The sequence below is a fragment of the Cornus florida genome, unplaced genomic scaffold, assembly GCF_030987335.1.
Source record: "Cornus florida cultivar Cherokee Brave unplaced genomic scaffold, ASM3098733v1 CherokeeBrave_3.0.0_Hap2_Chr06, whole genome shotgun sequence".
Taxonomy (NCBI): Eukaryota; Viridiplantae; Streptophyta; class Magnoliopsida; order Cornales; family Cornaceae; genus Cornus; species Cornus florida.
Window position 1 is genome coordinate 39,548,018 of NW_026775576.1, and position 26,436 is coordinate 39,574,453.

The 26,436-nt window shown below is 34.7% G+C and overlaps 1 protein-coding gene and 1 non-coding gene across 2 annotated transcripts; both read right to left on the reverse strand.

Annotated features, from left to right (window-relative positions):
* Nucleotides 1-19,902: 19,902 nt before the first annotated feature.
* On the reverse strand, nucleotides 19,903-21,478 carry LOC132311348 (serine/threonine-protein kinase UCNL-like). Its single transcript, XM_059809233.1, has one exon. The coding sequence runs from the start codon at nucleotides 21,298-21,300 to the stop codon at nucleotides 20,125-20,127; it is 1,176 nt and encodes a 391-aa protein (XP_059665216.1). The 5' UTR covers nucleotides 21,301-21,478; the 3' UTR covers nucleotides 19,903-20,124.
* Nucleotides 21,479-25,628: 4,150 nt separating this feature from the next.
* Nucleotides 25,629-25,746, reverse strand: LOC132315506 (U6atac minor spliceosomal RNA). The gene has a single exon (XR_009483693.1). It is a non-coding gene; the product is annotated as a U6atac minor spliceosomal RNA (small nuclear RNA).
* Nucleotides 25,747-26,436: the final 690 nt, after the last annotated feature.

Genomic DNA, 26,436 nt, shown 5'->3' on the forward strand with positions numbered 1-26,436 from the left:
GGGATAAACACCTGAAAGGAAACTAACATGAAATTAATCTAAAATGAAAAAATAAGATAGATAAAGGTTCTAAAATACTCGACCTTAAGGGGTTTAAATGCGCACTTTTCAGCGCTCATCATCGTGAAAGCTCATTTTGTTAAAAACAGAGTACGAGGCAAACTGTTGACATGAGAATTTAAAACATTTAATTCTTGGCTTGATAACCTGTTGATTACAGATGTTCGAGCAAATGGAGCTCCTATACGGTCGAAGACTGATTTTTGATTCATAGTCTGCTGATCTTGTTCATCCTTAACTTCTTCAAACCCAATGTATAAGGTATTTGACTTCTTATCCTTTTTTGTGATTTGAATTCGAAGTGGCTCAGAAGCTACGAAACCGAGACCAAACTTGGGTGGAATGATTTTATGCCCTTGATCTTTCAACTTCTTCTGTGTCTCATTGAGGCCATGCACTTTCTCACCGGTGACCTCAGAATTAAGTTTTCCAAGGCTTACAGGATTTATAAAATCATACCCCGACTTAGCCAATGCTTTAAGATCGAATCCTTCATCAGTCCTTTGTTTTGGAAGTGAGCCATGTTTAACCAGAGATTGAGAAGACCACACGAACCCTTTTAACAGAAGCCTGGAAGGTGAAGGCTTTTGAATCTTGGTGAGAGGAAGAGTCAACTCTCTTTGCAGCTTTTGCATATCTTCTTTTTCCTTGGTTTGCGACATTTTCACTTTAAATTCCTTGCTCTCAATTATCTCGATGATAGGTGACTGCCCTTCTTATAGTTGAGATTTTGGAGCATACTTTAAAATAGGTTTCGTCCAATGTGCTTTTTTCGAGACCCCTCGCGTTTTAGCTACCTTTACAATGTATGTCACTGAAACATCTAATGGATTACTTAATGCTTCTTTTGTCTTTATAGATTGAACCATGGATGGCTTAGGATGGGCACTTCCGAAGGTGTACTGGGATCGATATAAAACTTAGCATCGGCAAAATGAGACTCTGCTTCTGTAATTGGTTTATGGTCTGCCACAACTGTTTGTACACCATTCTTGTAGAATTTGAAGCACTGATGAAAAGTCAATGGAATAACGCCATTACTATGTATCCAAGGCCTTCATAACAACAAATTGTAGGACGTCTTTGTATCAATAACATGGAATAAGGTTTCAGCTTGGAGCTCGCCAATAGTTAGCTCTACCTGAATCATGCCAATAGCTCTCTATCCTCCTTAGTTAAAAACTTAAATAATAAGACGGCTACAAGATAACTTGTCGACTGTGATGCCAAGATTTTTTATCGTAAATTTTGGCATGAGAATCACTACTGATCCACCATCAATAAGAATTCAAGTAACTTTTTGTTCTTTTATGTAACCAAAAACGAAGAGATGACAATTATGCGGCTTCAAACCCAACTGAAGATCCTCGTTAATGAAAACAATTGGTTCATAACATGAATCAAGTGTACCTCTGGCTACTTCATCATCATCAGACTTTTCATTGATGGCTGCATCCTTTGCATGGTTCTCTATAGTCTGGGCTTCATCTTGATCCTCACTATTCTCATCATCAGGGCTCGTTTTCTCAGTTGAAACCATGTAAGTTGTCACAACTTCATCATCTAGATATCTTTCTAGAAATAACTCTTGCAAAGTAATGGGCTTTTGGATCCCTTTGCTCATAGAGGCGTGTTTGGATGACTGTGTCTTCTTGACCCATTTTCTTTTATGGCCAGACTGCTTGTGGCGATATTGAGGTTTCTTCTTCCTTTGCCCCCTGTCAGAATAACTAGTCTGAAAAATGTCAGCTCGTTGCTTCCATGGTTTCTTTCTTGTCACCAGAGTCCATCCTTCTTCATCATCCTGAGGAAAAACACTTCCAAATGTTGAAACGTCTGGTACACTCCCTTGGCCAAGATAGATGGGGATTGGTTTTAATAAGCCACACTGGATGGTTGTGCAATATACCTCAGAAGTTAAAGGTTAAGAACGAGCACTCCCCACGACAGAGGTTGTCAAAGTAACAGTAGTATGATTTGAAGTTACAACTTCATCTATGTCTAACAAGATTTTTTCTTGTTTTGCCAGATTCATCACCACCTCCTTGAAGATTAAACACTTCTCAATTGGATGATTGATAATACGACGATATTTGTAATATTTTAGGTCGTTGACGCGTCCCATCTCTTGAGCGCATTTGCTTTCAGGGAGTTCTATAATTTTACTTTCGAGTAAGCATTCCATATGCCAAGAACATTGGAATCGGGAAATGGGTATTCCTTCTTTTCTAATTCCTTTAGAGTAGGACGCTGTCTTTCCCCTTCTTGAAACTAGCGAGACTTTTTATCATCTTTCTTGTTATCTTTAACAGATATCTTGACTGGGGTAGTTGAGATAGTCATGGATTCTTTAGCAGTGTTCTTTGACAACTTGTCACTCTTCTTCCAATATTTCTTATCCTTGCGCAGTTCTATGGCCACGGGACCTTTGCCATCATGGGATTTCATACTGATTTCTATGTCATGGGCACGCGTAGCCAATTCTTCAAATGTGCGAGGTTTTATGCCTTGAAGAATGTAGAGAAGGCCCCAATGCATTCCCTACATACATATCTCTACAGCAGAGATTTCTGACAATCGATCCTTACAATCAAGACTGAGTACTCGCCACCGATTAATGTAGTTGATTACAAGCTCATCCTTCGATTGTTTCGTGTTAGTTAATTATATCATACCAACAATACGACGAGTGCTATAGAACCTGTTCAAGAATTCTCGTTCCATTTGGTCCCAACTATCAATTGATTCTGACTTTAGGTCGGTGTACCACTCGAACGCGTTTCCTTTAAGGAGCGGACAAACTGTTTAACTAGTAAGTCCCCATCAGTTCTGGTATTGTTGCAAGTCTCGACAAAATGGGCAATGTGTTGCTTAGGGTTGCCTTTTTCGTCAAATTGTTGAATCTTCGGAGGTTGTTCATCAGTGTAGCGATTTGCAAGTCCTTCTCTTCAACAGTCTTTGTGAGGTTCTCAATGGTACGAGACATAGTTGCTAGTTGTTCCTCTACCGTGGCAGTTCCAATCATCATAACAGCGACCACATCTGAGTATAATAGGCCTTGAGAGTCAACGTTCCTTGAAGTGATTGATTGCTCTGAAGTCTGATGTGGTGACTTTGGGAGTGAACCGACACTAAAATGAGCATCATAGACGGAATGAGGTAAATCTGGTGGCGGAATCTCCTCTGAAACAACGTCAGGATTCTTGACATGTTGAGTTTTCACATTTATTGGCTTTGCAGGATTGGTTTTCACCAAGTCTTGCTGATGTTTGGATGACGCCATCGCCTGGGACTTGCTACGTGTCACCGAGCCCGCCAAGGTACTTTCATCACTTAATTTGGCCTTCATGCCATTTTTAATGGTGGCTTTGGCTTCGACCTTTGCAGTAGTGATGTTCTTTTAGGCTTTCTTGTCTGTCGGAGTCTTAGGGAGAGTCATAGAATCTGATAGAAAAGAAACTTGATGGTAGGAGAAAGAGATGAGAGGCAAAAGAGGTCACACCGGGCGTGCCAGAAATTTGTACACACAAATTTTGTAAGTCTGCAAATACGAAACAAAATAGGGGAAAATATAATATTTTATTCATTGATAATGATGGAGTATAATCCTTTGTAATATTCTTTACAGAAAGAAAAGTCCTCTGATTTGATCTCCTTTTTGGTTGGTTGGATCCAAGGGTTGCACGAGCTTAATCTTGAATCACCGTGGAATTCGGATGAAAAATGGCACGTCTTTGGATGTGCTTGATGTTCTTCGCTTTTGGGTTTGGATTCTGAATTTGTGTATCTGACTTCTGAGTCTCTGGATTTCTGAGTCTCTAGATTTCTAGACTTCTGAATTCTGAATTTGTGTACCCCATCCTTCTTCCTTCAGGCCTCTATTTATAAGTTTCTTGGATTGATAGGATGACAACACGTGTCATCTCTTGATAAGGATAAAATCATAACTGGGCCGAGCCGATTATATTATGATAATTATCCTTAAATATAATTATTCGAAATATATTTTATTAGGAATAATTATCATTTTATTTAATCATCTGGGCTGGACTAATTAAATAATTTAAGTGGACCAAGCTTGAGCCAATTAAATAACTTAATTAAACATTAAGCCTATATTTCATGGGTCCATTTATCAAAACCAAAGCCCACTAAAATTTTAGTGTCTACCGGTGATGCTGTCTATTTATTTTGATGAAATTGTTGTCATAATTATATTCTTCAATTGTTTGATAGATATAAGGATCTAGCTTTGGACTTGTTTCCATTTTTGCTTTTGTTTAATGAAATAGTTGCAAGTGGAGGAGGTTAATCACTGATATAAAGTTTACTGAATTAATATATTTGTTGGCGAGTACAAAACCTATTGACCCTCTTCACTAGTTCCATCATGGGTTTGGAAAGAGAAACACTCTCTAAAATCAATGACTTGTTACTTTTAACCTGCGTAAAAAGGGTGAAACCAATTTTATGATTATATTTATTTATTTTTCACTTTATTTATCCCCAATTTTTTTAATAACAATTGTCTTTGTTGTGTAACTTTGTGTTGTATAAGTGTATTTAATAGAAATACTCAAATAAAAAAAAATAAACATATAAATTGTGGTTAAGAAAAGCTTCATGCACCTTGTCAATATTGGATGTTAGTTCGAATGGTATGATCTTTCTTTTCAAAGGAAAAGTTGAATGTTGAGCCTTACAATGGAACAAATAAATTCTATGATAAATCAAAGGCAAATGCTTTGAAGACGGAAATCCAAAAGGTCTGAAATATTTCTCACATCCACTTTCTCATTCAGCTTTCGGTTCGAGTACCGTGGCTCGCCTGATCGTCAGGAGCTATAGAAAGATTTACAATCATTGTATAACGTTTAGGTTTCATTTGAATAAACATAAAAGAAAAGCAAATAAATGATAGAATTAGTTAGAAGGGAAAAGAAAAGAAAAGAATGGATAGTAATAACCTTTATTTATGTTTGGATAAATTATGAGAGAAAAGAAAAGAAATGATAATATTCTTATTTGAAAAATATAAAGGAGAGAAAAGAAAAGAATGGATAAGAATCAAATTACTATAAAATATTATAAGATGAGAGTCAAATTTTATCAAAGGGTAGTTTTGGGATTACGAAAATAGTACTTACTTACTATCCTTTCCTTCCAAATCTTTTCATTTTTAGGAGGATAGCCCATGAGGGAGTTGGAGGAATAGTTATCCCTCTAAATCTCTCAGAATCCTTTCCTTTCTCTCCATTAAAAGATATCCAAACATGATTTCCACTATCCTTTCTTTTCTTTCCAAATCACTCAATCCAAATGAAGCCTTAAAGTGGGAATGACCATTTAATATAAATACATTCTATATTTAAACCGATGGCATGAAAATTTATTCCAAGGAATGAAATTATTGGCCACCACTACTGCCTTCCATCACCACCACCACCATAACCATCGCCGTCACCACCCTCCACCATCGCCACATTCTTCTACCACCTCCACCAGTTTCAGCCACCGCCACATCCATTCACCACCACCGCCGCCGTATTCCGCCACCACCATCGCTTTCCACCACCGTCACCGCTTTCCGCCACTTCCACTGTCATTGCCTTTAACCACCACTACTTAAAATGGTGATTATCATTTCATTCGTACATCATTTCATATTTGCAACCAAATAATAGAATAAGAATGAGCATTGCACTGCCTATTCCCATTCCATCTTATTCATATATACCAAACTAGGCCATATCGAAAACAAAAGTAATGGGCAGGATAACATAGAATCTTTTTGGCACAATAAAAATACCTGTATTACCTTTCTAAATTTAATAAAGTTTTCAGACATAAGGTTTTGGTGTTTCAATATATGTTTATTTCACTAAAAAAAAAAAAAATTCAATGACAATTTCTGAAGCCTTTTTCGAAAGGTAATTTCTTAAAATAGTTTTTAGGAGAAGAACTCCAATAAGTTTTCTTTAATTAATTTTTAGTATATCCAAGAATAGGAATTTAGATTCAAAATCATCATTATTATTGTTTGGATTAAAAAATAAAAAAAATAAAAATAAAAATAAAAAATAAAAGAGTATTGGCCAATTAGCAACAAACTCCCTAAACTTTAAAAGTTCCAAAAAAAACCCTAAACTATCCAGAAACGTGTCAATTGAATCTCATCGTTAAAATGACCATGTGTGGTGACGTGATCACACAATATATATTTAATGGGCACAATACCCTTATGAGTATGAAAAGATTGTATTACCCTTTATTGTGACCATTACACCCAAACGCACCCTTATCTTACTGTTACACCTAAGCACACCCTTATCTAACTTTTACATCCAAACACACCATTACACGCAAGCACACACACACACAAAGAGATAGATATATATATATATATATAGTTACAAACACTATTCATCTTCTTCTTTGCATCTTTCTGATAAATTAAAATATATATATTCTTGTTGACCAGGGACGGCCCTAGGGTAAGGCGACCAAGGCAGTCACCTAGGGCCTCCAATTTGGAAAGACCTCAAATTTAAGACCAAATATAGTAGTATATATCTGACATTCAGGTCCTTAATTTTATTTTTTTTCAAGGTAAGAAGTGTTAGAAGTTAGATTAGTAGATGCAAAGAGTTGAAGCCTGGCACACCAAAATCCACCGGAGGCACTAACCCACTGGGCTATCGAGGCATCTGCAATTTAAAGACAATACATACTTATATATAATGTAAATTGATGGTAATAAATAACTTTCAAAATAAATGAAAAATTATGGCAATAAACACGCGTACTTATAATATTAATTTATATATGATAGACAATCATTTGTATGGCAACAATAATTTATTTATATACCCTCCCTTCAAAAGGAAAAAAAAAATTACATTTAAACTCTAATTTATTTTATTATATTATTATTTTTGGGCTCATATGCATGCATGTATTGCATATAGAGTATTATTGATTATCCCTATTATAGTTGCATTTACTGAGAGAAGTTTTTCAAAGTTAACTTTCTAAAATAAAAAATAAAAAAATTCAAAATTGTAGTTGATCAAATCTTACCTACAGTCGACGATGTCTTAAGAGAGATTGAATAGGTTGGTTATAATATCTATTGAAAAAAATATGTTGGAGAAACTTGATCGAAGTACTTTAATTGATAATTTTGTAACTCAAAATGTAAGACAATCACATTTCCTTTAATATGAAGTTGAATTTTGATTTTTGTGACTAAAGTTGTGTTGAATATTTCTTTTAATTTTTTGATGTAAACTGGATCGTACTCTTTATAAACACCAAAACCGGATTTTATTTTGTGTGTTTTCAATATTAATATATTTTATGTGTTTATCGTCTCATTTTAATGAAAATTATGCACGTATAAATTTTTTGCACATGTTAAACCTTATAAAGGACCTCGCATTTGAAGGTTCCCCTAGGGCCTCTCAAAATTTTAAGAATCTCAGGGTCGGTCCTGTTGGTGACCTAACCTTTCTCTCTCCTTCCCTTTATCTCTGTGTGTGTGTGTGTATGTATGTATGTATATATATATCGTGTGCTTGTGTAAAAATTACAAATTGTCCAGAGAATCGAAGAATTTCCAAATGAAGCATTTCTTTAAGAAGAAACAATTGATTCAGCAACAAAGATGGGTCACAAGAATATAGAGATAGATCAACAGCAATCTTAGGAATTCAGAAGTAGTTTTCCATGAAATAGAGGGTTTGAAACCCGAATTTAAGAAAGTGAAACCCAAACAGAACCCTCATCACTCCTCTTCGCTGATGCCCTCACACTCATTAGAAACCTAACTTCTCCGATGATACACCCCATTTTCGTCATCTTCACACTAGTCGCCAAATTTGATGGTTCAGATTGAGACCCAATTGTTTGCTCAGACAAACCCAAATTGAGAGCGTGGTCTGGTCTGATATTTATTGATGCAAAATCTCGCATCAGCAATGTTCAGCATATCGCCGATATGCTTCTGTAGCATAGTTGATCGACGCAAATTGGGCATCTTCTTTCCTCTATGTGTGTGTGTGTGTGTGTATATATACATCGCTCATATCCCAGCATATTATATATATAGGAGAGATTGGGTTTTGACGAGTTGATGTTGCTGAGAAAGAAAATGGCAGAGTGGTCGATGGGTTAGAGAAAGAAAGGGTGAGATTATCTTGAATGTGTGGTTATAAAGAAAGGAAGTGGGAGAAGGGTTTTGATGTTTGGGTGAGTTATCATATTCTCCATCTCATATAATTCATACTATGTTTGGTGTGTAGGAATGGAATGGAATGCAAGTGGGAATGGAATGAGAATGAGAATAGAATGGAATGCCCATTCTCATTCTATTGTTTGGTTGTAAATATAAATGTGTGGGAATGGAAGAATAATAACCATTCTAGTGTTTGGTTTGACCAATTTAAAATTTAGAATGGAATAAATTTTAAATTGAGTTCTCCAAAATATCACTCTTAGTAACAAATATATTAAATTAACAAAATGACATTCTTCTGTAATTTTTTTTTAAAAATAAATGGTGGCAGTGGCGGTGTTGATGGTGGTGACGATGGTATGGAGGTGGAAAGCAGTAAGGTGTAAGTGGGGGTGTTGGAAGACAGCGGTGGTAGCAATGGTGGAAGGTGGTGGCAGCAGTGGTGGAATGAACCAGTGGTGTTGGTGGAAGACGGTGGCAATAGTGCGGTGGTGGTGGTGGAAGGAGATAGTGGTGTAGTTGATGGTGATGGAAGTCAATGGAGGTGACTATGGTGGTGGTGAAAGGCATTGGAAGGTGGTGGTGGTGGTGGTGGTAAATGGCGGTGACAGTGGTGGTAGAAGCCAGTGGTGGTGGTGAAAGGGGTGGTGGTGGCGATGGTGAAAGGTGGTGGCGATGGTGAAAGATGGTGGCGGTAGCGGTGGCGGTGGTGAAAGGAGATGGTGGTGGTGGTGGTGGTGGTAAAAGACGGTAGCAGTAGTGGTGGTGGTGGTGGTGAAAGGTAGTGGCGATGGTGGTGGTGGAAGATGGTGGCGGTGGTGGTGGTGGCAGTGACGGTGGGGGTGGTGAAAGGAAGTAGCGGTGATGGTGGTGGAAGGCGATGGCAGCGACAGTGGAGATAGTGGAAGGCGATAACGGTAGCGGTGGTGGAAGGCAATTGTAATACCCCTAATTTTAAAAGGATAGTCTCGGCATTTATTTATTATTTTTATTGTATTTTTCGTGATTATTTGGTTTAATTATTTTTATTTATTGATTTGATTTAATTATTTTCCTATGTGTCATGTGTTTTAAATTGAATTAAGTTATCTTTTAATTATTTAATTGGGTTATTTAATTGGAACTAATTAGTTAAGTGTATTTAATTATTTAATTGGATTTTTAATTTAAGTATGGTTTAAGTTACAGTTAGCTTTGGGTTGCAAATCACGTATAGGTAAGCCGCACTATGATAACCTAGATTGCTATATGGGCCGATTGACTAGAGTTTTACATTAGGGCTCTGGCTTTAATTAAACAAAGATTAGGGTTTAGGTTTTTACGCCTACATATACATAGTTGTAATCTGTATTAAGGGTTGGAAAAAAAACCTTATTCACGTAACATAGATACAGAGAGTTACACAGTGAGGCTTTGAGAGAGCAGAAAGTTACACAGTAAGGCTTTGAGAGAGGACCAAGGGAGGATTTTGGTGGATTAGATCAGAACCAGAGGAGGCTAGAAAGTTTAGAACAACGGCGACAAGGTTTTGGTTATAAAACTGTATAGGCAAGTTCTTATCTTCTTCCTTCCCTTTGGCTTGTGTTCTGTGCACCTAGACAGTCTCTAGGAGATTAATTGGCCTTAAACTGAACCATGCATGTTTTATATATGTTTTACTTGATCGTTTTATCTGTGAAAAATTTATTTACAAAACAATTATAGCACGTATGTTTTTCTTAACTCTATTTTGGCATAACGTCCCACTATTCTAATTTTTATTTTGAATCTTACTGAAATCAACCAAGGTCTGATTGGATACTGGATGTAATTTAAGACTTCAAATTTAAATTGGAGGAAGAATAGAGGGGTTGGGATAAAACTGATGTTGCAATTTAGTTTCAGTGTTGTTCTTCAACAATGCTAGTTTAAATGGCTTGATTGAACTCTGTAATTGTTTTCAAAATTATTGTAAACAATCTTGGGGAATGCTTCTAGACTAAATTAAGGTTCCTAAGATTAGTTTTTAGAAACCAACAGAGTGGTAGGAATTGGTCAGAGAAGGAACGGATGGACTGAAACGAAGCAACGGGGACAGAGGCTCTCAAAGGAGGTGAGAGCCGGCTCCATGGATGTGGGAGCCGGCTCCCACAACAAGTAGAGCCGGCTCTAGGGAGTCCTAGAGCTGGCTCTAGGCTGGAAAAAGAGCCTGCTCCAAATTTTGGAGCAGGCTCCCTTTTTATTTTCTGATTTTTTTTAAGTTTTTTTAATTTTCTACGTATTGTGCTTACTATTGGAGCATGGGATTTAAACCTGTTGGGTCTGGGGTTCCACAGAGAGTTTAGAAGGCTGAATTTGGGGGTTATTAGGACCTTAAATTGATTAGGGTTAAATTCCAAATTGTCGGGACAAACAGTGTAAAAATTAAGACACTCCCTATGTTGTTAACAAATGGAAGATGAATTAATTGTTAAATTAAATTTCAGCAATTTGATGGAATATAATGTGTTTATAAAACTTGTTTTAGAATGCATTCAAGTGCATGATAAGGTCATTTAATTATTAATTTTGATCTATGCATGCTTAGGAGGCTAGTTGCTGAATTATTAAATCGTTTCCTGCAACTATATGGTTAATGCTTGGATTTAAATTGCCGAAATATTAAACAATCTTTTGAAATTATTTTAGCAATTTATTGGATAATAATAGGATTATTTAACCTATTCACATGCATGATGGAGTCCCTGACATATTAAATTTGGTCTATGCATGCTCTGGATGTTAGTTGTTGATTTATTAAATCGTCTCCTGCAACTATATGGTTAAATGCTTGGATTTAAATTGCTGAAACTTTAAATATTTTTCTGCAATTATTTGGATGGTGGTTTTTGGGTATGTAAATTATTGAACTGTTATATATGTTGTAATTTACATGGATATGGAGGATTGTATGTACCGGTATGGGACGGTGACATACTAGGGACGGTTTAGCTCAAAACGCATAAACCTAACCTAATGGATTAATGGAATGGATTGGAAGATATCGAATCCTAATTGTGACTAAGTCAGATCAGCTGTAACCAAGTTGGATGACTTCCTGGATTAACGGATGGTAATTAAGTCATATGAACTGAATAAGTTGAGTGACTAACTAGTTGGTTTATTGTATGTCAGTTTAATAAATAGTTGAACTGCATACCCTGGATTTGGACGGACTTTATATACATGTTTATGGTATCATGAGTTGAGCTTGAGTCTTAGACTCGTTGGTTAGGGTGCGTATATGCGGTGGATGCGTAGCTGGTTATAATAGGTTGAGGTGTACCTTGTTAGGTCTAGGTACTCATGCCCACCTTTGGGTGCATATTCGCATGTTGCCTTCTATTCAGCTTGAGACCCCTATTATAGACTAGTGAATGTACCTTAGTGTGGATATATTTATATGTATGGACTAGATAGATATTGCGAGGTGTCTACGGTGTATCTGCGTATCAGGTCACTGTATGGATTGCAGTTAGATTAGAACTTGCTCGTGGGTCCGACCCACTCCTTTATTATTCTTTTCAGGTACAGGACGGTTCCAGCCTTAGAGCTTGATCGTGCTTGTCGAGGACAGTCTCACTTTCATCGGATTACGTAGGACTTCCCTCGATGTTTCTAGTATTATCTATTTTCAGTTTCAGTCTCAGTTGAATTTTTAGTTAGGGGTCCATCAGTGGATTCCCAAGTTGTAACTTTGAAGTTTTGGAGGATTGGAGTTTTAATTTTCAGTTACACATAGAGGATTTTATTATTATTATTTCTTTCAGTTTTATTCTATCTTTATTGTTCTTTTTGTCATCTGTATTCGTTTTAAAATACTTTAATTGTTTGATATTCCCTCAGGTTTGGGCCTGGGCCCGATCAACCCGTGTCTCGGATCCGAGGGGTATCACAGCAATGAAAGGCGGCGGTGGTGGTGGTGGAAGCGGTGGAAGGCAATAATGGTGGTGAAAAGAAGTGGTAGTGGTGGAAGGTAGCGATGGTGGTGGAAAGTGGTAGTTGTGGTGAAAGGCGATGGCGGCGGTGATGGTGGAAGGCGATGGTGGTAGTGGAAGTCGGTGGTGGTGGTGGTGGTGGTGGTGGTGAAAGGCGGAGGTGGTTGTGGTGGCTTTTGGACTTGGAACATGAGGGTTTTTTAGAAAGTTGATTTTTTTAAAAAAATTTACTTGGGAATGGAATGCCCATTCCATAGGTTTAGTTATGGAATGGATTTTCATTCCATATGTTTAGTTGTGGAATATATTTTCATTCCCAAGAATGGATTTTCATTCCAATAGAATGACCATTCCCACTTTAAATTGCATACCAAACAAAGGAATGGTTAGAATGGCCATTTCATTCTTGCACACTAAACATAGCATTAGTGTATAAGTAGGATAAAAAATAATAATAATAATAAATAAAAACAAAAATAAAGTGTATAAGTGTCAAAACCACGTCGTTTTAGTAAGGGTACAATTGTCTTTTGATTTTTTTGATCAACACAATTGCTGGATTGTCCTTAGTTACAAAAAATTAATAGTTCATGGCGGATTTTTTTTTTTTTTTTGTAGTGCGAAGGGATTTGTTGCAATAGGCTAATAGTTAAGAGGTTTTTTTTTTTTTTTTTTTTTTAACATTTTACCCTTATTATTTTTAATAGGTAAATCACATATATGCATTAATTATTGGGACTTGACCCTCAACTAAAAGCGGAACTAGAGATGGTCGGGTCTTGGTCCTCCCAATTATTTTATTTTATTGTTTCAAAATCTTTATTTATAAGTGGTTTTAATGGGGAGTTTGTAAAACAATCACTCATGTGTGTCCCTCGGAAGAGATAATCTTTCTTGCATGGAGAATACCATGTTATCAACCAATTATAATTTGTCACATGAATAAAAATGTATTACTCCCCCGTCCTAAAATAAATGTCCAACTTTTTTATTTTTATCCGTCCCAAAATAATTGTCTCATTTGAAAAGTCAATGTACTATTTTTTTTTTTTTTTTAACAATATTACCAATTTAACCGTCTTACATTGAAATTATAAAAAGTAAACAATCATGTCATTGTGGACCCACTAGAGATAAATTTGGTAATGCATTCGCTACTAATATATAAAAAATTATAAATTGCATTTTACCCCTTTGACTTTCACCATTTTGTAGTAAACCCCTCTTTACTATTTATTTATTTTTTTTTTTTTTTTTGCCCTAAAGAAACCCCCTCAATTAATCGAAGGGGGTTGCTTTTTGAATTTTTGCCAAAAATAACCCCACCAACCAAGTCAAGTGGTTTTATGCAATTTGCCCAATTGTTTAAATTTAGCCAAAATATTCTTCTTCTTCTTCTTTTTTTTTTTTTTATTTCTTGAATAATAATATTTGAACTTATATATTCCATTATATGCATCACTATACTTTAAATAAAGAAAAATACTAAAAAAAAATAAAAATAAAAATAAAGTTCATAGCTATGAATGTAACTACATGCTATTTCTTTAGCATATGTATAATATAGTTAAACAATGTAATAACCTTTTTTATCTATTAAAAAAATTAGAGAAAAACCTACTATTTTATTCCATTCAATTACTTTTTGTAATTAAAATTTATTTTTTTCCATCTATTTTTTTTTATAAATGTCCATCTCATATACTCATACACATTTTTTAAAATAAAAAATATAATAATGTTATATATAATATAGAATATGAGTAAATATATAAGATTTGAACTTATATGTAGTTTCACTCATAATTATAAATTTTACTTTTAAAATTTTTTTATACTTTAATTAAAAGTATGGTGATACATGTAACAAAAAATATATGTTGAAATATTATTATTCGAGAAAGAGGGAGGGGGAGCTTTTAGCTAAATTCATCCAATTGAGCAAATTGAATAAAAAGCCCCATGACTTGGTTAGTGGGGGTATTTTTGACAAAATTCAAAATGCAACCCCCCTCGGTTAGTTAAGGGGAATTTTTTAGCCAAAAAATAATAATAATAATAATAATAAAATGGGATTTACTGCAAAACAATGAAAGTCAAGGGGAGTTAAATTCATTTTACCCATAAAATCATCTTAAAAAGTTAGACTCTAAAAAAAGAACAATTAAAATGCGACAGAGGAAATATTTGTCCTATTCTTATCGCGACGAGTCAATGTCTAGTTAATGGATCTATAATACCATGTCATCAAAATTGGGACAAGTACAGAAAATATCCCTAAACTATACTCCGCGTAACACTTTTATCCCTATTGAAAAAAGTGTGCAAAAAACACCCTTAATCTTTTTACATTGGGCAAAAATACTCCAAAAGTATACTCCTCGTAGCACTTTTACCCATATTGAAAAAAGTGTGCAAAAAACACCCTTAGTCTTTTCACATTGTGTAAAAATACCCCTCAATCAGAAATCTAACATAAATTAGTACTATAATACCCGTTTTGCCCTTTTACTCTTCCGAAAATGCCCAATGGGATATATATAATACCAATCTCACAGTACAGGAGTGTTATGTGCACTTACATTACCTTTTTTTTTTTTCTTTTTTTTTTTTTTTTTGAAACTTTGAGAAGTTTTAGAACAATGATTTGAATTTTTTTGAGATTTCAGTTTACTATTTTCTTTTTAAAAAAAAATCTTTATTATTATATTTTTCTGTATCAATACTGTTAAACAAAAAAAATCTCAATATCAGTATGCACTGGTTTTTTAAGTTTTGAATAGATTTTTTTTTTTTTAGTTTGCACTTTATTTTTCACTTTTATCTTTACTTTTATTTTATACTTTTATTTTTATTTTCTATTTTTATGTTTACTTTTCCATTGTGGGCATCATCCAATATTGTCATTTTCGGTCATTTTATAAAATTAATTATTTTTATATATTTTATAAAATGGTTTAGTAAGGATAATTTTGTCAACTTAGGATTTAAATTTGTCAGATGGACCTATTTGTATCAAATTGAAACTTTAGAAGTGTTTTTTGTACTTGAGGAATGTGATATGCACTATAAACATACTTTAGGAGGTGTTAATTTTCTGCACTTGATCCATCAAAATTCTTGATAAATTAAAAAAAAAAAAATATATATATATATATATATATAAGGAAAAACACCAACACTTTTTTCCTAAGAAAATATTATTAAATTCAGAAAAAATAAAGTCAACCCAACCCAAGCCAACAATATATAAATATAAAGTCAATCAAGTAGAAATCTAAATCTAAATTAAAAAAGCAAGTCCACTTGTTGTAGCCCTTAATAAAAAAATTAGAATTGTTTTTGTCCTAGATATATATAGCAAAGACTAGTGATTCGACTCACCCGGAGTCAGAACAGCCGACTCAGCATGAAAATAATTCTCCCATGAAAAATGATTTGTATTTTGTAATTATGTTATAGGGCTTGTAATAATAAAGCTAAACGAAGCAATCACTAACCCCACGTGAAAGGAAGAAAGTTGGTAAAGATATATATATATATATATATCATAGTATAATACTATGATTAAGGCACTCAACTAAGGGATTTTAATTGTTCAACATTAGAAATCAAGTTGGACAAGAAAAAAAGTTTTTCTTAATACAATGATTTGGATACAATGATTAAGTCTATACGCTAACCTAGATTGATTATCTATTTTAGAATCATCATTATTATTTATTTTGTTAATAGAAAGTGATGGGAAGGGGGATAAATTAAATATTTTTTAATATTTGATATTATTGTTCAAAATTATCATAATCAAATTTACACATTGATACATTATTTAATAAACCCTTAGCATGACACATTGATACATTGTGTTTTGTAGCACAATTCAATTTTATGATCATTGTTATTAGTCAATTTAATTTTTAGGGATAATTTCACTGACACTCCCAGTAGTTTGGTCAAATATCAGTTTAAAATATCTTTCGAAAATAACTATCACTTAGGTCCATTTTTTATTTTCCGTTACAGCCTTCGTTAAAAACATGTGAAAAGACAACTTTGCCCCTATTTTTTTAATAACATTTATTTCAAAATATCAGATTAGTTAAAAGACAATTATACCCCGACAATTGGGTAGATGTAACTGTTGGCTGTGGTGGTGGTGGTGGTGGTGGTGGTGGTGGGTAGTGGTTCCAAAAGTTAAGGCTTTTTTGGTGGTGGGTGGTGTGTTGCAGAAAAGAGAGAAAGTGTATAGAGAGATTGGTGGTTGGTGGTCGGTGATGATGGGGTGATGGTGGTGGTGGTGCCGCCGACGAGTGTGGTCGCTCGGCGGTGGAGTAGCGGCAACGGCGAGCTTGGAGATGGAAAGCGAAGACGGCTGTGAGTATGTTGATGGCGGCGGTGAGATAGATCCGGTGGCGGCAGATCCAGTGGAGACGAGCTCTGCGAAGAGGGAGATGACTGGAACTTGGAGATCCGGCGAGACAGATCCGGGTCTTGGATTTATAGATCGGACCGAATCGGCGGAATTTGGGGATGGATGAGGAGCAGAATTGGAAGAAATCTAGGGCGAGGGTTGTGGATTTGAGGACTTCTGAGGATTCGGAGTGTTTGGAGGTAGTCGGAGAGGTCGAGGAAAGGGTTTGATGATGAGGATTGGAGGATCCTAGCGACCTTGTAGATGAGGTCGCGACAAGGGAGACATCGGTTTGGAAGGTGGGAGAGTCGACTTTGACGGCGAATAAGCGGCCGTTGTCGGATTCGACGACGACTCCGCCGCTGTATTTGGTGGTGGTGTTGTGCTTGTGTGTGTGTGTGTGTGTGTGTGTGTGTGTGTGTGTGTATGTCTGTGTGTGTATATAGGAGTATATATATGTCTGCCTGTATATATAGTATAATTTGTAAATTTACAAATTTTTTAGAGGCCATATTGTCTTTTAATACTGATATTACGTAAAAAAAAATAAATTAAAAAAATGAGGGTATACCAAAGTCAGGGTCAAACAAAAGTCAAAGGGTAAAAATGACTTTTTACATGTAAAAAGTGGTCTGACACATCCGTAAACTAACTTTTGGGGTGTGAGTGAAAAACGGAGTAAACATTTGTAATGTGAGTGATAGTTATTTTCGAAAGATATTTTAGACTGATATTTGGCCAAATTACTGAGGGTATCAGTGAAATTATTTCTAATTTTTATGAGTCATGACGTCATATGCCATTTTTATGACAGATTGCAATTGAGCGTAATATATATATATATATATATATATATATATATATATAAGTGTATATTACACTCGTGCGTAGAAAAGAGAATTTATCCCATTCAATTTGCCTGGAAAAAGTGGGGATGAGTCTGTCGAAAGTTGAGTCCTTTTTCATCCACTTTGCCGTAAAAGGTAAGTAGTATACAGTCCCCAAAGCTCATAAAACTTCTTTTCTTTTTTAAAAGCGATGCCCTTATATTATGATATAACTGTGATCTAACCCGCAACAATTTGTTTTTCCCATTCACTTCCCTCATTTCCTAGATTCTCTTCAATTGCACCTACTAATTTTTTCTTGAATCAATTTCATGCACATCTTGCCAAAGCTAGGAAATCTATTTTTCTTTTTCCCCGAAACTTAAAGCAACCGCACACACCTGCAACAAGTTCCTTATAGAGCTCACTCACAATTCTCTATCGAAGAAAAAGAAATCATACCATCAAAAAAGAGATCGGAGCAGTCAAAGGAAAGCTATTGCTCCACCAAATACATATGCAAAGAGTAACGTTATTAGTTAATAAAAAGAATGTCGTCATGTAATTTTGCTCACAATTGTTGAATTGAGAGAGGATTAAGAATATGAATTAAGAGTCTCAGAATTCAATTGCTTGGTAGATACTCTCTTAATCATCTTTTTGTTTTGCACAGGCTTGGTTAAGGGTTGTATAGCCTATGGCATTGAAGATCATGCTATGAAGTAGAATGTACGAGAGATAACATTCTTTTAATGTAACATCTCGTGATCTTAACACAAAATATTAGAGCCTGCTTGATTTGCCATTCAGATTATAGTTTTAAAAAATAAAAAATTATTTTTAAAGAATTATAAAAGACAATCCTCTTAAATTTTGTTCCGTTATTTCAAGAGACTATTTCTCATGAAGCTGTTATCAAATGACTATTTTCAAAAAATTGAACTAAGCAAATCCTCATAATCTGAAATTCACATGAATGTTTTCTCTTCTTCATTAATTTCCCTTTCATGGTTAAGCCATGATGGCAGTCTTAGAAACTGTTTGATTAAGTGGAAAGTTAGGCTGAAAAACATTAAACTTTGCCCCGTAATTTCAGAACATTTTGTCTTGTAATCATACGAGGCACAACTTTTCATTACTAATAAACAATGTAGAAAAAGATTGATTGAATTATATAGGCCTATGCTTAGCATTGAAACCACCAAAATAGTCTCACCATTTTAGCTAATTTCCCCCATGGCCCCTAGGGCCAATTCTATATTTTTATATAGTCCACTTTCTAACCAACCATCTCTCATTTTTTTTGTTTTTTAGAGGGATGTCCTTTATGTACTCCTCCGTGTACTCCTCCGCCACGTGCGGGAGAGCATGCAATGCTATAACATCTATACCGTTTAATTGTTACATGAAATTATTGCAAACTTGCATATCTATATATATATATCCTACTTATTGGATTATTAATTGTTGAACTTGTCATTCAATAGGTGGAAAGGTTGAAGCCATAAATCCTCGCATTCTGGAAGTATGAAAAATTTCCTTGCCCCAGCATATCGTTCATTATCATGTGTGTAATATACGCGTGCATTATATGAATGATTCGAATGTGTCCGTTACACTGTGCAACAAGTATAGGAAAATTTGTCTCCTGAATTAGAAAATAAAGAATTTAACTTTTTCAAAAAAATGTGAGTGTATGAATTACAAAAAGTTGATCGAGGATTTCTCACCTTCAATAAGGCCATATCTTAGTAGTATTTTCTCATTTTTCAAAAATAAAAGAAAAGAAGAAGAGTTCAAGTCCCTGTAGGGACATATGGGTATTCCTATAAAAAGATTAAAAATAAGAATAAAATAAAATAGAATGCATCTTTTCAAAAAAAAGATATTCAATGTGTCTGATGTATCGTGCAACGAGTCATCACAGCAGTTCGTGTCATGTGTGCGCAGACAAGTACAAGTCTTGTCTAGATAAAATAATGTGATATCTTCTCCTTCTCCTTCTCCTTTTCAAGGCCATAGCCAATGGTTCAAATCTAATATGCAGGTGTATGAGTTTTAATAATAATAATTAACAAAATAATATAGTGAGAATACCCTTATTACCAACTTTAAAAAGAAAAAAAAAAAAATTATAGTACAAAAAGATAAACGTAAAAGATCTAACTACCTCCATGTTACCTAAATTCACCTTTTAATGGAGCTTCAAATTCACATATGCATAGACACATTTAAACATGTATAATCATCAATCTCCTTCTTTCCAAGTAAAGGTGTATTAATTAGATATTTAGGACATATATTCTCAGTTTTAAACCCAAACAACCCTTTACTATCAATTGCAAGAAAAGCAAATTCTTTTCCTATCTATCAAACAAATTGCAAAACAAAACTTTCCAAGATCACCCCAAATTTACCCCAATTCCAAGCAATTTTATTCCCCTACTGAGGCGTTGTACCGTACGCGCCAACAACAGCGCGTATCTAAAATTCCACATAAGAGTATAAACATCTAAGTAAAATACATAATTCTATATATATATATATTTATATATAACTAACAATTACTATTTTTAACTAACGCCGTTTTCACGTTCTACGGTTATTTTATGTACACAAACCTAGAATACAGTTTCAGAACTCCGTTAGTGAAACGTTAAGCGGAGAAGCCGGAACTGACGGCGGAGACTTTAATTTGGTGAAATAATCCCTTATATCGAACCCACCGTCCGTTAACTCGGCCTCGTCTCTCGCCGGCAGAAACGGCGGCCGTAACACCTCCGTCAACAGGTCCCACTTTACCCCGCGAAAGAACTTGTGCTCTTTGATTTCACACGCGCCTCTGTTATACCCCAATCTTCTCGTGGGGTCCTTCTCTAACAGCCGTCCAATCAAGTCAATCAGGTCCGTCCGTTTGCCGATGAATTCGGGATTCTTGATCAGAATATTCCGAAACGTTTCCTTCCGATTCTTCCCCTTAAACGGCGTCGTACCGTACAGCATCTCGTACGTGAGTACCCCGAGGGCCCACCAATCGACGGCGAACTCGTGACCCTCTCCACGCACCACCTCCGGAGCAACGTACTCCTCCGTGCCGACGAACGAGTTGGATCGTTCCCCACTCGCGAAACTCGGTTTCCGGCGATTCACAGGCGAGACGCGCGCGCTCTTCGCCTTCTTCAGCCCCTTCTTATCCGGAATGGCAATCGGGAAGAACCGGGTGAAATTCCTGCGGTGTCTCCGGCGAACAACTGGGTTTTCCGGTTCAGGGTCGGAGAATGTGTTAACGGGTCTGTGAATGAGCGTTCGTGAGAGGTCGAAGTCGGTGAGGGTGACGTGACCCGACTGCTGGATGAGTATGTTCTCGGGTTTGAGGTCACGGTAGACGATGCCCATGGTATGGAGGTGTTCGAGAGCGCAGACGATCTCGGCCAGGTAGAATCGGATGACCGTCGGAGAGAAGACGCGGTCGGTCTGACGGTACCGGAGGACGTTGAGGTCACCGCCAGGGCAGTAGGGGACGGCCCAGCACAGGAAATCATGGGTCTCGAAGGATCCGATCAGTGTCGGAAGAAACGGGTGTGTCGGGTCGGACAAACGCGACAGAACGGAGAGTTCCCAGCGGGCACGGCGGTCAGCGTCGAGCTTGGTGTCGAGGGTGGATTTATCGACGACTTTGAGAGCAAACGGGCAGCGCGCAGGGGCAGAACGGTCATGGACGAGAAAAACCGTGCCCATTGCACCTTTACCCAGTACTTTGATGGCTCTTAGATTGTCCAGGTCAACCTCCGGCGAAGGTGTTGTCTCCATATCTCTTATTCTCTATCAAGAGAGAGAAAGAGAGAGAGAGAGAGAGAGAGAGAGAGGGGAGAGTATTTTTGGGTAGAGAGAGAAAGAGAGAAGGTGGTGTCGAGGATTGGCTTTTTTTTATTTTATACAGTTGAGCTACTGTTGTTCATTGTTGTTATCCGTGTAAAATGGTTGTGCTGAAGTGTATATAAAAGGATGAGGTTTTGTTAGTGTATATCTGTTAGTATTGTTGTTGGGTGTTTATATATATTATATATCTCATGAGTGGGGTATGATACCTGAAGTAGTGGGAGCCGTTAGATTACGAATGTGGTGATGGCCTCAAAACATCTAAGGGCTAGGATGACTCGGGTAATATACCCCAAAGTATTTAATATTTTATTAAAATTAGGACCCTATTTATAGCTGGACTTTCCTTCCCTTAATATAGAGAATTGGGAAGTTCTACGATTAAGACACTCTTATAGGATGAATTCGTGTTTTAATAATAATGAGTCACTTTAATATCATGTCAAAACGGTCTTATAATAACATTTTTCTGCTGATATCAGTTATAAAAATTTTCTACAATTTTTCAAGGTACCGCACCCCTAAATCTCCTAGCTTACTTCAAAAAATTCGTTAATCCACAAGATATAGTGTAGTATATGTTCTAATATCGGTTTCATTTATTATATCATGGAATCTTCAACTTTAAAGAGCATTTCTCTAATGTAAATAGAGGGTATCTATATATATATATATATATTTTTATATTTTCATTTTGTTTTGACAAAAAATTCAATCATCCATTTCTATTCCATGAGAAAATTGGGATCCTCAATCTCTCTAGTGTTGAGTGAACATACATTGGACGTACATGGTATATGCACTTGTTTGGGGGGATGTTTAGTCATTTTAGTTGACAAGTGACCTTGTGTTGGCACTCTATGGTTGGATACTGGGCATTGAAAACTCATTATCATTGCTGGAAATATAATAATAATAATAATAATAATAATTAATTAATTAAAAAAATTATTATTATTGAAAATTAGCTGCGGGTGTGGGTCGGCCCATGGATCCGTTTCTTTTTGAATTTGGGAACTTTAACCCAAGCGCGCGCAAGTGCCCACCTCTCAAAATTTTCCGTATATAATTATTAGTATTATTGAGATTTTAAAAAAGCACTTGTCCACTCTTTTATTTTTAATTTGCTATATGTAAATTATATAAAAATAATAATTCAATAAATTGGAAGAGAAAATCAATAAATTTAATTATTAGTATACTAGTGAGTTTAAACATTCATATGCTGAATAACGTGTAATCTGAATTGACATTACTTAACATTTGCATTTACTAACGATTAAGATTAATAAAAATTTGCATTATAGTCCTAAAATGATATCATCATAATGTGGTCTTATGGAATAATATAGACGTCATTCAGACGTAATTATTTAACCTAGTTGCTAAATAACATGTAATCTGAATTAACTTTAAATTTGCATCTACTAATAATTGAGAATGGACGGTCGCATTGTAACTTTTCTCATTGGTGCAACTTCTACTAAACAATTTATTTGTGGATGAAATTATAAAAAGATGAGATAAGGATAAAATTGTATTCTGAAATGATATTATCATAATGTTTCTCTTATTGTGAGAATGTGATCTAATAGAATAATATAAATGCCATTCAAATATAATTGTTCAATCTCAATTATTGAATATTGAATAATATATAAACTGCATTACAAGTAAACTGAATTGTCTTTACGTGAAATTAGCATCTATTAGCAATTGAGAATGAACTCATCGGTGCAAATGAATATACTAAAGTTTCCCTAAGTTTTGTATAGATTCTATAGAATGAAAAGAATATATATATATATATATATATATATATATATATATATATATATATTGGGAGTGCAAAGGGTTGTGAGTGGGTTAAGGTGTGTTTGGATGTTTATAAATAAAAAACAATGTTCGCACACGTGTAGGGATGTAAGGAGAGATGGGTTGTACGGTTATCACATGGGGCTCCCCATAATCCAAGGAAACTGTGGGCATCTGGGGATGAATTTAGGGTTTTTTTTGGAATGTTGTTAGCTTGTCATTCCCTAGTATTTCTATAAACAAAAACTGAGTTTTATATAACTTAAATCATATTTCAGTTTTAAAAATAGCATGTGTACTCCAATAGATATAGGAAAGTATATATTGACTTTGGGTTAGTTGAGAGTTAGTGATCTGCTAAAAATCTGAATATCTTTTATCAATCAAAAAGTTAGGTTGATTATCTAACGGAATAAAAATAAAAAATAAAAAATAAAAAAAAGTGAATTGAGTTTATGTTAGAGTTTAAATTGCATAAAATATATAAATACATATTTTATATAAACTCTAACATAAACTCAATTCACTTTTTTTATATATATAAATACATATTTTATGCAATTTAAACTCTAACATAAACTCAATTCACTTTTTTTATATATATAAATATATACACATGAAACTTCAAATAAACATGAAATAATAAAAAATGGGTTCAATTGGTATTTTCTTTCTTCTCATAGTGGACCAATAATAATTAACCACAAACATAGTGCATGTGAATCTGTTTTTAGCTCAAATGAGCTATCATTTTCACTCATAAATAAAGACAATGGCTTAGCAAATTCATGCACAGACTACGTAGTACCACCAGATAATTATGGCTCCTAATTAAAGCTTTTTAATTTGACATTATAAAGCCACCTATATTGGATTTTTGTTTCTTTTCTTCCAAAGTAAACCATTCATCTTTTGCCATTTGGCAAGCATAATAAGAAGATATGTAATATATATATATATATATATATATATATATATATAATTGAGTGACTTGTACAATTTTGAAGACCAAATGACTAATTAAAAATTAATAAACTTTGTGAATTTATGAAGATGATGATGTACGAAAATTAAAAAGGAATATTATTTGATTTTTGATTCAAAACACAAAAGTGATATATATCGCTGCTACGTGAGAGAGAAAGAGGGAATGATCAGTTTCTATTCCTGTAATCATTATTTTCTTTCTTTTAAAACTTTAATACCTGTTGATATTTTATTAGGTCACCTCATCATAAAAAGGAAATTCATTCTTATGCGGCCTAAGACAAACATTATCCTATATATATATATATATATATATATATATATATATATAATCGAAAATGATCTTTTACTTACTTATCAGCAAGAATTCATCCACATCATGGATAATCGTAGAATGTGATTGTTACATATATTTTTTTGATAAATAGCTTTTTTACATTAAAAAATCACTATATATAAGGTGAATTAATTTCTTATTCATAGATGAGGAAGAGATCAGTAATATATATATACACACACACACACACAAATAAATTAGTCATTTGTTTCATCTCATGGACCTGGGATGTATATTAAGAGCAAACTTGATATTTGATGTTGTATATATATATATGTGTGTGTGTGTGTGAAAATTGTTGCTTTGGTTGAATGTAATAAATTAGTTCATAATTTCATTAGTTTACAGACAAATTAAACATTCATTAATTAGTGGATTTGGTGATTTGCCTTCACGTTAGGTAGGGCTGGTGTATCAAACATTTACCTCTTAAAAGGTATAAAAAGGAATATAATGATGCTTGAGCTCATCACTGGAAATTTGCATCTATTCTTCTTCTTTGTAGCTTTTATGATCGGTATTCGATTCCTTTATGGGCGATCCAATCTTTCTCATTGCTTAAAGAGATAAAAGAAGCTCTATTAATTGAGCCAAGGACATCAAATTAATACAAATGATTTTTATCCATCTAGCGAGATTCTCCACCCATACTTGTTCTTCTTCTTTTGTGAAATTCTTCCTAACAATAGGCATAATGTTTATTCAATTCCTTTTCTTTTGGTACTAATAATATTTGTCTTTTTCATTGCTTTATCATTTATCAATAGTTATTTCTCTCAAGTTATACGGTCTCTAAGTAAGGCTGCATATATTTGCCCTGCATTAAATTTTTTTTTTTTGGGAAGTTGACATGTCCTTAGAACACTTGCTGTACATTTCCTTAGTCGCGATTCTGCTGTGCACCACTCCCAATAAGTGATATCAGAGCTTCCATTGCTCCCAACATGTTTAAGGATGATGATAAATGGATCAAGGCTTGTGTTTCCTCCCCCACTCTCCGTGTATTTTCTTTTTTCTTGTTGAAACTCGCTGAAAAAATAAAAATAAAAACAAAAATAAATATACTCACAAAACTTGTTTTGTCCCATGAAAATTTGCACTCTCAACCTTTTGCTCTCTTATTTTGGTTGGAGATCCACATACGTGGATAGCTTTAAAGGATGTGTTAACAGGTAAGCCCGAAAGCCATCCCATTCCTGTCGGGGGAGATGCCAGCCGTCTCTCGACCTTTTGCTCTCTTATTTTGGTTGGAGATCCACATACATGGATAGCCTTAAAGGATGTGTTAACAGGTAAGCCCGAAATCCGTCCCGTTCCTGTCGGGGGAGATGCTAGCCGTCTCTCGACCTTTTAGTACTTTGGAATATCATAAAGTACCATTAGACTTACAATCCTTGGTGATTCATCATTTTGTGTATCCTTCAATGGAGAATTGAAAGTGTCAAAGAATTTTGTAATTCTAATATTGAGATTAACAAATTTCGCAATACAAAACCCACTCAATGTAAGTTAATAATTATATGTTTAGTGAGTAAAATAGAAATAGAATGGGTAGATGATTTAAGTGTGAAGAAAATATTAGTTAGTGTTGTGAAAATTTCACATATTTATAGAAAACTATAAAATACAATAATTCATACACAATGATTAAAGAGAATGACCAGTTACACCAATGAATTATCTAAATAAAATACTTTCATTAAAATGTATAATACATCACTTGAACAACCTGGATATAATGATAAACAAGGATTTAACAATATAAAAATTCTGCATTAAAAATTAAAATAATAATAGAAATTATGAAATGATCGAAGATAATATTAAAATAGGTAAGAAAATGCTAACTTGATTGTTGAGGTATATGTAAATACATTGACCTAAAGCTGATAGTCCTCCTCTTCGTACGAGTATTGACAAAACTAGTC

What these genes read in the sequence shown, in the direction of transcription:
- LOC132311348 (XM_059809233.1), bottom strand. Translation starts at nt 21,300, where the DNA reads ATGGAGACAACACCTTCGCCGGAGGTTGACCTGGACAATCTAAGAGCC.